Source organism: Crassostrea angulata, chromosome 3 (assembly GCF_025612915.1).
Source record: "Crassostrea angulata isolate pt1a10 chromosome 3, ASM2561291v2, whole genome shotgun sequence".
NCBI classification, from domain to species: domain Eukaryota; kingdom Metazoa; phylum Mollusca; class Bivalvia; order Ostreida; family Ostreidae; genus Magallana; species Magallana angulata.
The window spans coordinates 13,014,530-13,031,091 of NC_069113.1; the positions used below are offsets into that span (position 1 = coordinate 13,014,530).

The window sequence follows — 16,562 nt, forward strand, 5'->3', positions numbered from 1 at the left end:
TTTGCATCCCAATACATTAAAGTTCCACGATTTCCAACCAAAAACACGGGAGATTGTGACAATGCGACTAAATTGATAAACCTGCGAACATCTATTCAGTAATCATGAACCTTGAATGGATTATCCCCCAGAAATCTTGTCAATGCGGCCTAAGAAGACAAGACCCTTTGAAGTGTTTCCGCTCTTTCTTTCGCGGGAACACATAAATAATAGGAGGAGCGTCACCCAACTGCGTAATGAGAAATTTTCAATATTTATTATATTTACCTAAACACAGGTTTCTTTTCAAATATTGCTATATAAAAGATGGTTGATATCAGCTAAGGCACAACAACAACAGCATGTTGGGAAAGATCATTTTTGCGAGTTTGCTGGCTGCATGTATATTTGTCTGTGCGCACGCCGTTCCAATATCTGTAAGTAATTGAAATAATATATTTTTCCTATTTAAAAGTTGCATAATTTATCAAAATAATTTCATCAAACTGAAAAAGGGGTATTCGTTTTAATGCCCTTCTTGTTTTATTTATTTCTTAAACTGGAGAAAGCATAAATTGAAATTGGAATATTTGGAAAATAAGCCTTGCGCCATTATAATTCGGTGATATATTTACAAGAGTTTTAATTTTCAGGGAAATGATTTGAAGTCAATGCAAGAAGATCTGATAGAGGTCGAGCGAGCTTTACTTCGACTAGGCGGTCAAACGGATCCAGAGGCACTGATTCCAAATGTGTGTATACGTTGTCATTTCAAGTATGCGGTTTTTTCTTAATGAAAATATATTTGTCAGTATTTATTTGGAAATTTAAAAATATAAACCCGATCTTTTAGAGAATATTTAAATCATTTTAGGCATCCATTAACAATTATGTTAACCACAAGAAACCACGTGTCCGAAAGATAAAAACCAAACATGTTCACAAACCTGCGGAACAAGAAGGACTCGAGTTCGAATCCGACATGTCACTCTCGCCAGAGGAGAAGGAGGATATGGAAGAAATGGAATCGAGGGGGCGGATCCGGAGAAAGGCAGTGGCCAATGACATGAAACTGTGGCCCCGTGGGATTGTGTACTATCAGTTGTCCAGTACTCTAGGTCTGTTCTCCTTTGTACAACTGATGAATGAAGAATGCAGAGTAAAATTTGTTGTTTAATTCAGAATAAAATTTGTTGTATAATACTATTAATTTCCTTAAAACATTTTTTTATTTATTTAACAAAGTTTTGCTAATTCATTCTTTCTTACGGAATTTTTTTAAAGATAATACATGTATATTTTTGAAGAATTAATTTCAATTTGTTTTGTAAAACAAGTATTTTTCATGCTGCACATTTGTAGCCCCCGGTCTGAAAAAATTCGGATGGGCGACCTGGTCGTCCATCCGCATTTTCTAGACCGGGAGCTACATTCACGTTTTCATTTCTTTTCTCCTGTGGGAAATTATTTCCTGAATTTACTTTATATATTTAATTTTGTTTGTTGAATAATTGAAACTGTTTTAAACTTTTAGATTAATGTTTTAAACTTACAGAAGGCCAGGCAGTCTCTAATGTTAAATCCGCTATGAAACTCTGGGAGGATAACACTTGTCTGAGATTCAGGGAATACAATTCGGCTTCCGGATCCTCGGATAGGATTATATTTGTCGGATCACAGGGGTAATTAATCTAATTACTAATACATGTATATCATTTGTTGGTGGGTCAACTTTGTAGAGTGTTGATTGGTTTATGTTGCAAGATTTATTCATTGTAATGATATTCAGTTATTTACGTTACCTCCTTACATCGCTTGTAAATATTATTGTTACATATACAATGACGCCTTCATTGGGTCCCAGAAATGTTTGTTAAACGCGAGTTCAAATTGTTAATATCACTCACTGTATAAAATATTTTGATAAAATGCAAAGAAGTTATCCATTAATGCAGATTTTGACTCGGTTTTCAATATGTGAAGTTCAGCTAATTTCTGTTGATAAAAACAGAAAAAATGATTTAGTTCAGAATAAATAACCTCTTATTTACCTTGACGTTATGGGGGTTTTTTTTCAGCGTTATAATCTCAGAACCATTTTATTATCTATATATTACACAGAGACTGTTTTACTTAAAATATAATCTCCAAACACCAGCTCCAAACATCTCTGCTTTCAGATGCCAGTCTCCAATTGGTCGAAGAGGTGGTCCGCAGGAAATCACGATTGGGGGAAGCTGTCAACAATCGGTTTGTTCACGATGATCAACCTTATATAATAAGATTGGTTTTTTTTTTAATTCAAACTTTTATGTGGGTTTTTTTTATTAAAAAGTACACATTGATTTCGTAGATTGGATCTATTGCACATGAAATTGCACATAGTATTGGATTTTACCACGAGCACTCTAGACCAGATCGGGACGATCACGTGACTATTAATACCAATAATATACAACCGGGGTTTGAGGGGGATTTCCGGAAGATTGGCGCCAGGAGTATCGAGGACATTGAACCATACGATGTGTCCTCTGTGATGCATTATGGTCCAACAGTGAGTGTCACACCCTGTCACGTGATATTAACAAACTCCTCAAGCTAGATACTGGTATATAGAATAGGAGGAAATATAATTTGGTGATTGCAATTCGTGTTCGATTTGTGTTGCAGTTTATGAGTCGGGACGGGCAGTCTAAAACAATAGTGCCACGGGTCAAGAACCTTCTGAACACGATGGGTCAGCGAGATGCACTGAGTTTCCTGGATATTAAAACTGCCAACGATCTCTACAAATGCGCAGGTAAGTACATGTTTGTAACAAGAAGTTTGTCTCTTGCCTTTAAAGTTCATTCCCAAAGTAATCATTACTCTTTTCAATTTTTATATTCGTAAATTTTTCAGCAAGTTGTCCAATAAAGTTAAACTGCAAAAACGAAGGCTATGTTGGACCAAACTGCGCCTGTCTGTGTCCAAATGGTTTGACAGGGAGGGATTGCTCAGAAGTTGTCCAAAGTAACACTAGTAGGTTGATCTTCTGATTTCACGTGGTTGCTATTTTCATTTGACTTAAATCTAAATCCGTTCATTCATAATTGCTGTACCTTTATGATTTTATATAACAATATATAAATGAGTTAACGCCATTGCTTTTCAGACTGTGGTGGGGAGTTGACGGGAACGAGCGGAGTTCTTTCTTCTCCAAACTATCCCAGAGATTACTCATCATATGCTGACTGTCTTTGGGTTATCAAGGTTAAAAGCTTGAATTAAGAAAATTTATATTAAAATTAAGAAACTCTTAAGTGCTGACATCTATATTTATAGGACAATTTATAGAATTTTAAGAATTCCGTTGTATCAAGGCTTCGTATTTTAGGGACCGGTTGGATCAAGAATAACACTTATAATGGAGGACTTCCAAGTAGAGGATGACTCCACATGTTACTTTGACTGGCTGGAAATATTTCTTGGTGGACCACACATAGGGGGCGCTCGGTAAGCAGATATGGCTTCAGCAATAATCAAGGTTTTGCTGAAACCATTTGAATTAAATGTGTCATTAGCAAAGAAATTCAGCAATTTAAAATGCATGTATCTATCTCTTTTTATTGTATTTTCAGATTCTGCGGAGAAGAAAGTGGAAGCGAGAACAGGCCGCCGAGGACTATAGAGTATCCTGGCAATACTCTGCTGATCAAATTCCACGCAGACGACTCGAACGAGTTCTCGGGATTTCGAGCCCGATACACCATACACTCGTCCTAATCAAAAGAAATCAATGAATCATCATGCATTTTAAAACAAAATCAAGTGTATCGGCCAGACGATGTTTTAATCGTGAACGACAATTTTTGATCGAATTTACATGTTTATCTTATATGTACTAATTGAATTGTGCAACGCTGTATTTTCATGGGTTAAATTTTTTGAAGATTGATTGAAGAAGATTTCATATTTTTGCTTGAATGTATAATAAATAAACAGGTACTAAATAAAATCACTCTAAAGTAACAAGTCTTTTCTTCTTATTTTATATTAGGGTTAAAATGTGGTAATGCAGTACAAACAATACTGTATACGGGGAAATATTCGTCCACGTTTTATTTTCGCTCGTTTCGCCCTCGTCGACAGTGGGCGAATTTAAGAATTCCCATGTCTCCAATTAGAGTCATTTTAACAAGACCTTGGACTTTCAGTAGGACGTAGCTATTTGATTCTTTTGTCAAAACAAGTTAAAAATGACGCGGTTTCAAGCGAAATATGCAACGCTTGTGTAGTCTAAGCTAAAAAGCCAGACAGATCTTGTTGATTTCAGAGACCATGGCTGAGTCAGCCTGAGTAGCTGACAATGAAATAGACAGGCCTACGTCACATTGCTGTTTGGCACAGCTACCGTGGCTAAATTCCAAGCTCTTGTTAAAGAGAGATAGAACCACTTTATCTCTCTTTAACAACTTTGTATGGGTGAATTCAAATCGGGGCAAAACCGTTTGCAAGTGTAGAAAGACGAAAATAACATGGGCGAAAATAACATGTAAAAAGACAAAATTGATTATTATGAACATTTTGAGATGTTGGCAATCCTGAAATAACCCAAGAACATTGTTTTATGAACTTCGGAGACCGTATAGGCCTATATAAACACTGCCACTTTTTTAAATTTGCTTTTCATAAAGACAAATTGAATATTAACAAACTATATATAATATATCAATTACAGATCAACGATTAAAATGTATAAACTGACGATTGCAAAATATATATGCAACTTTAAATATACCCAAGTTTATTGAAACTGACAAAAAACTCAGAGGAAAGTTTGTTATAAAATGAGATTTAACTCATGTGCACTAATACGAAGTTACATTCGGAGACTAATTCTTAATATTTAATTTGTTTGTCTTTTTATGTGTCACTTTCTTTCCCAACATAGTTACACGCACGCTTTTCGTCGTGACCTTGACTGGCACCCAGCTTAGAAATTTTAGTTCAAGGTCACTACAAATCCCAATCCTTCAGACAGTCCTTTTGATTAAGTCTGTACTGTGTCCATAGACATGTTACGTTACACATGTAAGTCTATGCTGCGTCTAAAGGAAAGAATTGGTTCTATAATGATTTTCAAAGAGATCTGTCGCTGAGACCTTTACTTTTGACTATATAGGTTCAGAACACATCCTCTCCTATATTTACATGATCGTGATGGTAATACACATAAAATATGATATACAATTGAATTTGAGTTTTTACTACAAACATGGTTCCTGAGACAGACAGACAGATAGACAGACAGACAGTCGGGAAAAAAAACTAAGTAATATATTAGATGTCGTTCGTGAAATAACTATTTTAGACTCAATGGAAAAGTTCATGCTTACAGGAAACAGTTTTCGTACGAAATAATATCTTCGATTGACTATCGCGCCTCAAGAAACAAAAGATTTCCACTGGCGCGAACGGTGATAAACAAAAAGAAATGTTTGAGAAAAAAGGGGGTAATCATCCCGACGACCTTTTGTCAAAACCTTCACAGACACACAAAGCATGTGAAAGACAATCGGGCAACTTTTCAGACTGCTCTGATAGGTTTCTACTGAAGGATAAAACTTTCAGCAGGCAATATGCACATTTATATGCAGAAAGATTGTGGGAAGTACGTCCGAAAGTAGAGGCTTCTGCAAGAAAAAAATGGGGTATAAATAGAATATGTTTTGTTTCATATTTAATTTGTAATATTTTGTTTTAGTGGTTTATAGATTTACACCTTTTTAGAACAAGATGTAAACACATGACCTGCTGAATTTTTTTTAATACACTCTGGCCTATATTTAATAATAACACAAATCAAATTGCTGAGTGTTCAAAACTAGTTGGTACTTGCTTGTTAATATATAGCTTTATGTCAAACAGTGCCTTATTCGGTTCATACGATGAGACTGACACATACATCGGTATATATACCTTTAGGTACTTGTGACAATAGTTATTTTTCTAGGTTTTCATTTATTAATGCAGATGACGGTTGTGTGTGCTGTGTATATCACTGTAATTATACCCTGTCCCAAGTTTCTGCTTCCAACACTTTTTGTTTGATATTTCGAAAACCATAAATACCTTTGTGCCCAATAGGGCTGGGACGATACTGTACTTAGCCGATTAGATACATATCACAATACATGAGATGCGATACGATACATATCACTATACATTGCAACTTAATGAAAACATGAATAAGGGCTTAAATTTTATTGAATCTGTCAATGTATTACCGCATGTCCAAAGTGATTTCATTATATGAATATATATATATCATTTCAAAATGAGCATTGCACAATTTACAAATTACTTTAGTCTTGTATTCACTATTTTTTCATAAAGAAGTAATCCAAAAGTTTTCCACACTCCAGATTTAGATTCATAACAGTTTTGACAACTTTAAGAGGTTTTCCGCTATCTTTGTACTTTCATGATAGGCGCGTGGACTAAAAATAGCCAATATATATAGCTTGGATATTTTTGGAAATTAAATAAAAGTTTGCTAAGGTATTGTTGTATTATTGGTAAATGTATAGATCCAAATATCGTCAAAATAAATACCGCGATGCACAGGTGCATCAGTGGATTGTCCCATTCCTAGTGCCCAACTACATTTATCCACCAGAATAAAAAAAAGTTCAAATTTTCTGTTTTGAAACGCCCCCGCTGCTGCAGGTTCTAACACACAACCAAAAATAAAAAGTCGACGTTAAGTTCAAAAATAAAAAGTCTACGGGTATATTGCATGGCAAACAACATGAAAACATGAAAAGTTCCTGAATGATAATGTTGAAAAATTGAGAGAATTGTTCTGAGTACTTCCAATTGGAGAAAAGGTGTTAAAATTCCTCATTATGAATCTCCGTAAGAAATTTGTTTTTGTTCATTTTAATTTCTCGGTGTATAAAAAAATGAAATGTCAATGAAGAAATTTTGGATTATTCCCCTTGTATCAACTGTAACCTGGGACATACTACAGTAATGCACTGTTTGCATGATGGTCATGTATATTTTCATCACCGAAGATCAACAATGAATTTATATCAAATTAGACTTAATGTTCTATCGTTAAAAAAACAGATGCCCTACTGTGCTATGATTATTATAAATTATGATTGCAGGAGCAGAAAGAGAAATTCAGTGTTAACTCATGACATTGGGGGGGGGGGGCATAAATTTTTCTGGATCCATGCATGTATAAATTTTTCTGGATCCATGCATGTATGAAGTCAATGAATAACGTCTTAGTATTCCAAAGACACCAAATAAAATTACTTTATGTGATAATATTGCAAAAATTTGGTAAAAAAAAAGTTTGTTATTTAAATCTTTTATCATCTTATACACATTTATATTTCATTATTTTATTTAATTTTATAGGTAAGGATATTGTTATAAGGAAACTACATGAACTCAAAAGTGATGAGACCTGTGTTGTAATTGGGACATTGTTCAAACACATGGAGCTGAAACCAAGCATATTACAGGAGATTAGTGAAGAAGTAAGATCTGCTTGATGCTTAGTTGGGCCTAAAAATAAAAGTTGTGTGTTTAGGGTAACCCGACCTAACCTACAAAAATGGCCCGATCCTACCATTTTTAGATGTCTGTTTTTATCTGATTGTGAATTTTATATATTTTTAATTCAAAAATCCATTTTTAAATATGACACAAACAAACATTCTTAGGATTCATGCAGAAGAAATATGATAAAATAAAAAATAATCCCTACCTACCTAATCTAATCTAATTTTTTCATCAGTGTTACCCTAAACACACAATTTTTTTATTGGCCTTAGTCAAAAGCTGTCTATATAACAAGTGCTGATGGTATTTGACAGTTTTATTGATTGTTTTGATGTGCATCTCGTTGTATTTTCATTTATTCAACCTCTCAGAATGAGGATATAAATATCATCTAAATCTTGTTCAATTTCTTTTAATTTGTTGAATGTTTCTTTGACTAATAAATTTACTTGTATTTTTTCATTATGCATAAATGCATAAAATGTAATTCAATATATTTGAAGATTTGAATCTCTTATCATAGAATGAAGACAATCATATATGTGTGTGAAGAGACTGTAACGGTTTATCATGTTTATTTGTAGCATAATTTGATGCCACAGCCAGTTAGAACAAAATATGTAGATGAATCGGACAAACTTTATTTAGAAGACGAACTACAAAGAATCATTCTGATGGGGGATCTCGATGTCCAAACCTCTGTTACAGGTATAATTCCTATGATATACAATAAATGGAGTTTTGATGCAGCTTATTGCTAAACAAATATTGCACTTTGTTTGGTAGTTATTTCCAGTACATTATATTGAATGTTTATAGTTTACATTTTACACCGTTAATGGTTGTACATGTAATTTATAGTAAGGAGAGCACATGGCCCAATGGTCAGGTGTTAGGTCAGTAACCGAAAAGGTCGCTGGTTTAAACACCATTGTGGTCACTTGAAGTTGCATGTTGTGCACCAATATACAAGGCAGTTTATCTACATTGTCTCAGTCCACCCAGCTGAAATAAAGTTTTGGTTTACACTGGAAGTTATGCGTTGGACTGGTGTCCCATTTAGGAGGAGTCAATGTCTCTCGTCTGCTTAGCACCACAAAGAAGGATCTAACTTTTAACTTAAAATGTTATATCATTAACAGGTGTTATAATAGCAGTATATGGTAAAGAACCAGAGGACGACCAAGGGAAGTTCCACGTGGAGAAGTACTGTTTTCAAATGTTAAGTGACCAGGTCCCAAGGCCAGTTATACAGAAAGACAAGTCAGTTTTCCATTTATTCTTTAAGTATTAACGTTGTCTAGGATTCGTTTAGGTTTCTTAACTCCAAAAACTTCAAGCAAGTTAATGTGTATATTTATATAGTTTAGATACAATGTAAGTAGCAAGTGAAAGTTCATGTACATATTAAATAATGAATCACTGCTATAAGTTTGAATGGGAATCAAAGAAATGTTATTGATATGTATTCCCCAAGTGCTTAAAAAATAACAAATTTGAAAAATAAGAAGAATATAGGATTAGCAGTTCATTAAGAAATCTTTTGGGTTATTTTAACTGAAAAAAGAATTATCTTCTTTTTTCCCGTTTTTAGATATTTGGTCCTAATATCAGGACTAGAAATAGGCAGCAATGAAGAGCAGATCTTTAGCCTTCAGCTGTTCGTTGACATGGTGACAGGGATGCTGGGTAATAGTGAGGAACAGAGTCACTGCGCAGAGATATGTAGGGTCATTGTAGCAGGGAATTCTTTAAGCTCCAGTACACAAGACAAGGACAGCTTACAGAAGGTAAAAACATGAAACCAAATCATTAATCAATATTTGTATTTTTCTATTTCTTTGTATACCGTATTTTTCGGGGCATATGCCGATGTGGGGCATAGGCCGAATTGCTCATTTTCAGACAAAATTCAGGAAAAATCCATAGACTAGCCGAATTATGGGATAGGCCGATTTTCAATCGATGATTTCTATGTTGAAAGTATGACCGCTGCATGATGAAGGAATTTAAGTTGACGTATTAAGTATATACTTTCAGAATATCGATGTAGAAAGTCAAAAGAGTAATTAAAGTTATTAAATTTGCTTAACATATATATTTTAAACATTTAAAAAAAATATAATTGTGTTTTGTGGCTGTTTGGTCTCTTCCGTATTCGTCGGTATATATCGTTAGGTATCGTAATGTTACATAATGTAAATTTAATTGCAACACCAAACTCCGTGGTACTGTCTGATAGAACTAAGTATGATATTTTACCAAACCTTTTATATTTTCATTAAAACCTTACTGCTCAATTTCATTTAATCAAGTAATACTTTGAAAGCTACTTGTAGATCGGGGTATGGCGTCCATTAGCTCAACACGTGGTTTCATATTCAAATAGAGTTATCCCCCGTAATCGCATGAATGAGAAAACGAAATACCACACATAAAATATTTAATTTGTGTTCTTTTCCATTAATAAATTAAAAAGTGACTTGCCGATATGCAAAGAAGTTGTAATGTTAAAAACACAATTAATGCGGTGAGGTGTAAGGGTGTACACTACGTGCCCCCAGGCTGTGTTTTAGTCACGGGTTTCACACCTTTATATATACACGCGACACCAGAATACCGTTATTTCATCCAACAGAAAATTAACTGTAAAAACACAAAGCATTGATTTATTCTGCACCCAAGACCAGTGATTCCCACGAACGCAGACATGAAGAAATTCACAAAAGTTCCGTCATATTTCATTCTACCCGGTTTCCTTTTTTTTTTTACTACGCATCAATAGTTTCCAGGGTTCATACGTGAACGTGGGGGAAAAATTCTTTTGATTGGGGTTGTAAAGAAATACCTCGTACAGTACTGTACATTTTATTACTCGCAATGTCATTACAAAAATTATCAACGGGACAACTATCAGAGACGTATATACTAACGGGCTCTGTTATATCTTTGTATATGCAACTATCGAACAATAGTTCAAACGGACGAAAAAAAAACCAACCCTGATGATAAACTGCTAAAAACAGTGGATTTTAAATTTGACTGTTTATTTTTTTCAACTTTGAGCCTATGATTAGCCGATCACGGGGGATAAGCCGATGCTCGCGCATTGGAGTAAAAAAATACCGGCCTATGCCCCGAAAAATACGGTACATAGGTTTTCAAGGTCATTTAATTTTGCAAATTAAGATAAACAGAGATGTGAAAAGACATTTTTATAATCTCACATCTTGAGATAGAAAAGGACTTTTTTAAGATGCAAGACATTTTACAAGGACGGAAGAAAGATTTTTTTCTCATGCCTGTACAATTTCAACTCTTTTTATACTAGGCAAAATATCTGAGCAAGAAAACAGCAGCAGGGAGTGTGGATGCTGTCAAAACTCTGGATGATGTCTTCACACAGCTAGCAGTAAGAATATACTTTGTTTTCAAAGATATTTCAATGATGTCATTCTTTTTTAATTTATGAAAAATATCACTTAATTTTTATTTACTGGTATTGTTTTTATAAAATGATGACAATATCGAGGATATGACCACATACCATGTAAAATTCAAGCAACAAAGGTCTATGTATGTAACAAGGTTAACTAAGTTTATGAAGATGGTAATTGATTTTGTATAGATAACAGTTGGCTGAATATCATGCAAGATTGTACAGTATTATAATGAACAGTTCAATACACATCTTTCAACTTACTTTGTATCCAGAGTTCTGTGGATGTGGATTTGATGCCAGGGGAATATGATCCAGCCAATTACACCCTGCCTCAGCAGCCACTCCATAAATGTATGTTCCCAGAGGCGTCTCGCTACCCAACTTTCCACACGGTGACTAATCCGTACGACTTCAAAGTAGAAGGTGTCAGGTAGGACAACTGGTTTTTGTAGAGAATACTTGGAATTTGACATTTTTGTTAGGAAAAAGTTAAAGCAAGTCTTGATTAGTGATCAGTGAATATGTTATTGTTTGAAAGCTATTGTCCTATACTGTGGAATCATTCTTCTTTATGAAATGCATTCAAAATTACAAAAGATTCAATGGTTTATTGTCCAGTGGGCAAATAGCACAGAAATTATATCTCAGTTTATACTTGTAGCAGTACCAGGCTTGGGGCGAGTTACATTGTAAAGTAATGCATTACATTACCATTACTTCATGAACTTGGGCATTAAATTACCATTACTTGATTTTCTTGAAGTAATGCATTTCATTACCATTACATGAGTAAAGTAATGCATTACCATTACCATTACTTTGTTTTAAAAAAGTAAAGCTAATAAAGAGTTTTTGCAAATGTTTCAAATATAAAACACTCTTTAACATATCTACAGCTTCATGCTCAGTATCAGGTTCAAATTCAATGACTATATAAGAGTCATTCTTTATTTGCTCAATATATTATCATCTTGTGGCATTATGAACAACATATTACATAAGTAAAATGATATCTATAGACATTTGGCATGATACAGTGTAGGATACGAAATAGAGACACAGAATTACATGCATAACAAAAAACAATTTATGGAATAATGTTGCGGTTATCAAAAGCTAAATAGAGATATTTCCCCAGATTACACAAATCTTTATAATTTTGGACACTTAATTGTAGTATAATTCATAAACAGATGGTTTTTCCCAGTTATATTTCTTAAGATACTGTATTTGAATGTATTTCTTTCTACTGAGGACACTTTAAGACAAAAGATTGCTGTTGCACTTTATGATCAAAGTTTCAAAGGGTTCATCTTTTAACTGCATCCTGTTAGTAATCTTCCCAGCTATACTAAATAAATGTTTTACAGGAGCAGTCGAAGCTTGGACTGAAAAGTACTGTTTGACTATCTTTATCTTAAGATATATTAAGTGCAATAATAGAAAAAATACATGAATCTTGTATTTTCTATCAGTCCAAACTAATGTACAGTGTACTTAATATACAAGAGAGAGAGAGAGAGAGAGAGAGAGAGAGAGAGAAAGTAAGTAAGTAAAATTATTTTCAAATGGGTTATAATATTGAAAGTGATATTGATTTTCATCATGGATGGACAGTGCATTCATTTTGCTTTTAAAGGTGCATGTCTGTCTCCTATTCTATTGTGACATAGCGAAGGGAAGGGGGTTGGGGTATTTAGCACTTCTTATAACAATAGATTGTTTTGATACTTAGATTATCCTGGGGGCATAGTGTGTTGTTGACACATTTCTTATTGAAGTGCAAACTAATTGGAGTAAATTGTTTAAATGATTAAAAACTCTTAATAACAACACTCTTAAAAATGTTATGAAAATTTGCTGTAATATTTAGTGATATTTACAATTCAAAAATAAAATTTTGAAAATCTTTTTTTAATAATACAATTAAAAAATGTTATCTCAAGAATTATTTCTTTCTTCTTAAAAAATAAATTTAGTCAAATTCAATTTCAACTATTCATTTACATGTATTCATCACATTTTTTAAAGTGAACATGCATAAATAAGCATAGTAATGCAAAGTAATGCCATGTAATGCCAGCATTACACTTGATTTTGGAAAGTAATGAATTACATTACCATTACTTGTAATGCTAATTTTGTGGCATTATGCATTACTAGCATTACTTTGAAAACATGTAATGCATTACAATGCATTACCATTACATTAAGCATTACCCCAAGCCTGAGCAGTACATGTATAAAAAATTTGCACAGAAATAATGGTGTGATAAACTTGTCTGCACATCAAAAATAGACCACTGATACATTTAATAGCTTTGTTGATATTTTACATTTCAAAAAACGTGCACATTGTATTAGTATCTCTCAGTGTTACAAAATTGCTCAAACTTACTTATTGCTGCTTTAGTCCTGCTCAATATCCAAGTAAAATTTCGTTCTTTGAAAATCTAGGTTTCTTGGCACCTCTGGTCAAGCGGTTCAGGACATTGTCAAGTACAGCACCAATGAGGAGCCACTGGACATTCTGGAGAAGACCCTTGAGTGGGGCCACCTTGCTCCAACTGCCCCCGATACTCTTGGTGTGGGAATTATCTTGTAGTGCTTTGCCCAAATTTTTGTGCAAATTCTACATCATCAAGAATTGCTATTAACTTTCTATTGAAATTGATGATGTTAATGGTTGTTGTAAATCACAGTTTGTAGCTATTTTCTTCAACATCTAATAAATAATTTTTTTCATTAATTTTTTTCAAACGAAGAAATATTTTACCAAGGGAGGAAATGTCCATGTATTTGTTATGCATGTATAAAGCTTGTAATTGGAAACTTTATTTTATGGAATAACACATTTAATACGAGTAAATGTACCAGTAATCATTATACCCCCGCAAACGAAGTTTAGGGGGGTATATTGGTTTCACCCTGTCCGTCTGTCCGTCTGTCTGTCCGTCCGTCTGTCTGTAGACGCAACTTTGTCCCCCCTATAGAATTTTTTATTACTGCATGGAACAGTTTGAAAATTTGTACATATGTTGAACACCATCTGAAGATGTGCACCTGCAATTTTTGTAAGATCAGACAAGATTTAATGATTTTATGACAGTTTTCATTTTCCTTATTCTATATATTGTACACTAATGTTGAAAAGTAAGGGAGGTAATCCTTACAGATTTTATTAATTAATTAATAGAAAACACTCTAAAATATATTTATATAAATACATCCAGATGGAGTTTTTTGTCTTTATGTCTTAATTAATAAAAAAAATTTATTTTTTATAAGTATTCTATCAACTGACAATGCAAAGGAGCTAATAAGAACATCAAAGACAAGTGTGGCTGAATTCATTTGTCCCAAGGGAGCCATTATCTGAGCCATGGTTCAGATGGAGCATGTGTTTAGGGGAAATTGATAATCTGTAAAATGGGTGATGGTTTTGGGGCTATTTTAAAACTGTTTCATGTAAACCAAAAGGTCTATCATTATAAGGAAATAAATAATATCATTATTAATAAAGAAGTTAAACTATTTTTAGAGGTTGTTTAAATTTATTTGTCAAGTAAATTGATGAAGTGACCCTATTGGGCATTAATTTAAATGAAATTCAAAATTACTGATATGATTGTAGTGTTTTGGCAATTTTAAAATTGTTTGTAATATTAAATTTTCTTTTTTACATATTTTTACATAGTATGGTAATTATGGTAATGTTTTGGGAGTTTATTAAATTTAACAAGTTCATCAAAGAAAATCATAGTCCTATGGGATCAATTTTCTGATATGGAGTTCCATTGTGCCATAGGAGAAAGTGAGGAAAATTTGAAACAACTAACTGCATCTGTCAAGACTCTTATTAGAAAGATATTGAAAGTTTTATCAACAGAAGAGCATTGCTTGGCTACCGGTATTTCTATTCACTGCAAAGGGAGGGGTTATTGTCATTTTGTTGGTTTTTCTTTAAATCAATTAAATTAAAAAAATATATCATCAAATACATACATTTGTAAATGTATTACTGTTATAGATATGTATTTACAGTGAAATTCTGACAATTTTGATTTTAATTTTTCTTTGTTAACTAATTTTTTTTTTTTTACAATTCTAGAATTTTTTTTTGTATGTGTTCCAAACCTTTATTTTTCAATTCAATTATTTGTCCCATTTGAAATTAGCCTAGCGGGGGTATTAGTCCCATTAGGACAGTTCTAGTTTCATTTTGGTTTCATTGTAGCAAAGTCATTCTTATAATAAGCAGAGAAGATATTTTATTTTGTTCCTTTTTTAGGCTATAACATGTGGGTTGTTTTCTTTTGCAGGATGTTATCCATTTTATAAGGAGGACCCTTTCATTATCAATGACTGTCCACATGTTCTTTTTGCTGGAAATATGACCAAGTTTGATTCAAAAGTTTTCAAGGGTAAGAAACCAAATAGTCTGTGCTTTTGTATCTTACCATAACAAACTACATGTATGTGATATAATTAGTAAGTACATTTTCTATTGATTAAAAAAAACCTGTATTATATCACTAGTTAGTGTTTTTCCTATTTTATCAAAGAATTTTTGAATGACAGGTATTGAATTTAATACTCGTGGATTATGTTGACATCAGTACAATAGCAACATTTCAGAATGCTATACTTGTTCTACAATGAATTTAGCAATTTTTTTCATGATCATTTTAATATTGCAAAGAATAAAACATGCCTAAATTGTGTTGGTTATTGTTTGCTATAAAAACCTTTTAAAATTGCAAAAAATTACGTAATCAAATTTTATGTAAAAAATTTGGTCTATTTTCGCAAAATTTGAAACACACCCAAAAAACAACCCTGATATACAGTATATCAACTATTACACAGTAAGAGTACCGAATGAGTTCACTGATTTCAGGATGTGGAGGACAGGAGGTTCTACTGGTCAGTGTCCCCAGGTTCTCCCAGACCTCCACCGCTGTCATGGTCAACCTCCGCACACAGGACTGTGTCCCTATGCAGTTTGCAGCACCCTCCATAATGGAACCTAACAGATAACTACACCAAACCTATTTATTGTTATCCGAATAAACTGTTATACCAATACCTACAGAGTTCCTTATTTAGTCAGAGTACACAACTGTTGTTGATGTGTAACTTGCTCATGAAACATTTTATTTAAAAACGTTTATTATTAACCAATTAGTTATCTGGATGAAAAGTAGTAACTGGTAATTATTAGTTGAAGTACAGACTTGCAACTTCAAGTTTGTTTAAATCATAATCCTCAGATTTTATGACTCCATAAAGCTGATCTTATGGTGGTATTGTTGCTCAGGTGAGCAATGTTGTCAATGAGCCTCTTTGTTTTTTAAGGAAAGTTTATTTTTTGTCACATTACTGGTACAGCTTTCTGATATATTATACAGCTGATTTTGTCGAGCAGTAATGGTACATGTACATATTTACACTGACACAGAGTAGCCGTCCCCTTTACTTTGTATAATGTTTACGTCTCGTCAGAAAAACATGGAGTGTCAGTCTCATGCGTTAACGTTTTGTTTGCTAACAGACTGCAAACAAACTTTATTTGGAG

The 16,562-nt window shown here is 33.3% G+C and overlaps 2 protein-coding genes across 2 annotated transcripts; both read left to right on the top strand.

Moving 5' to 3' along the window:
- The first annotated feature begins 268 nt into the window (after positions 1-268).
- Positions 269-3,993, top strand: LOC128177213 (blastula protease 10-like). The gene is made up of 11 exons (XM_052843841.1): positions 269-416; positions 633-731; positions 854-1,097; positions 1,535-1,661; positions 2,160-2,229; positions 2,333-2,533; positions 2,650-2,779; positions 2,881-3,000; positions 3,134-3,231; positions 3,356-3,474; positions 3,600-3,993. Exons 1-11 carry the CDS (start codon positions 342-344, stop codon positions 3,742-3,744), a joined length of 1,428 nt encoding a protein of 475 aa, XP_052699801.1. The 5' UTR covers positions 269-341; the 3' UTR covers positions 3,745-3,993.
- Positions 3,994-5,397: 1,404 nt separating this feature from the next.
- Positions 5,398-16,070, top strand: LOC128178602 (DNA polymerase delta subunit 2-like). The gene is made up of 10 exons (XM_052845852.1): positions 5,398-5,672; positions 7,396-7,517; positions 8,127-8,250; positions 8,685-8,805; positions 9,137-9,332; positions 10,874-10,954; positions 11,257-11,414; positions 13,442-13,569; positions 15,307-15,408; positions 15,885-16,070. The coding sequence occupies exons 1-10, from the start codon at positions 5,456-5,458 to the stop codon at positions 16,022-16,024; spliced, it is 1,389 nt and encodes a 462-aa protein (XP_052701812.1). The 5' UTR covers positions 5,398-5,455; the 3' UTR covers positions 16,025-16,070.
- Positions 16,071-16,562: the final 492 nt, after the last annotated feature.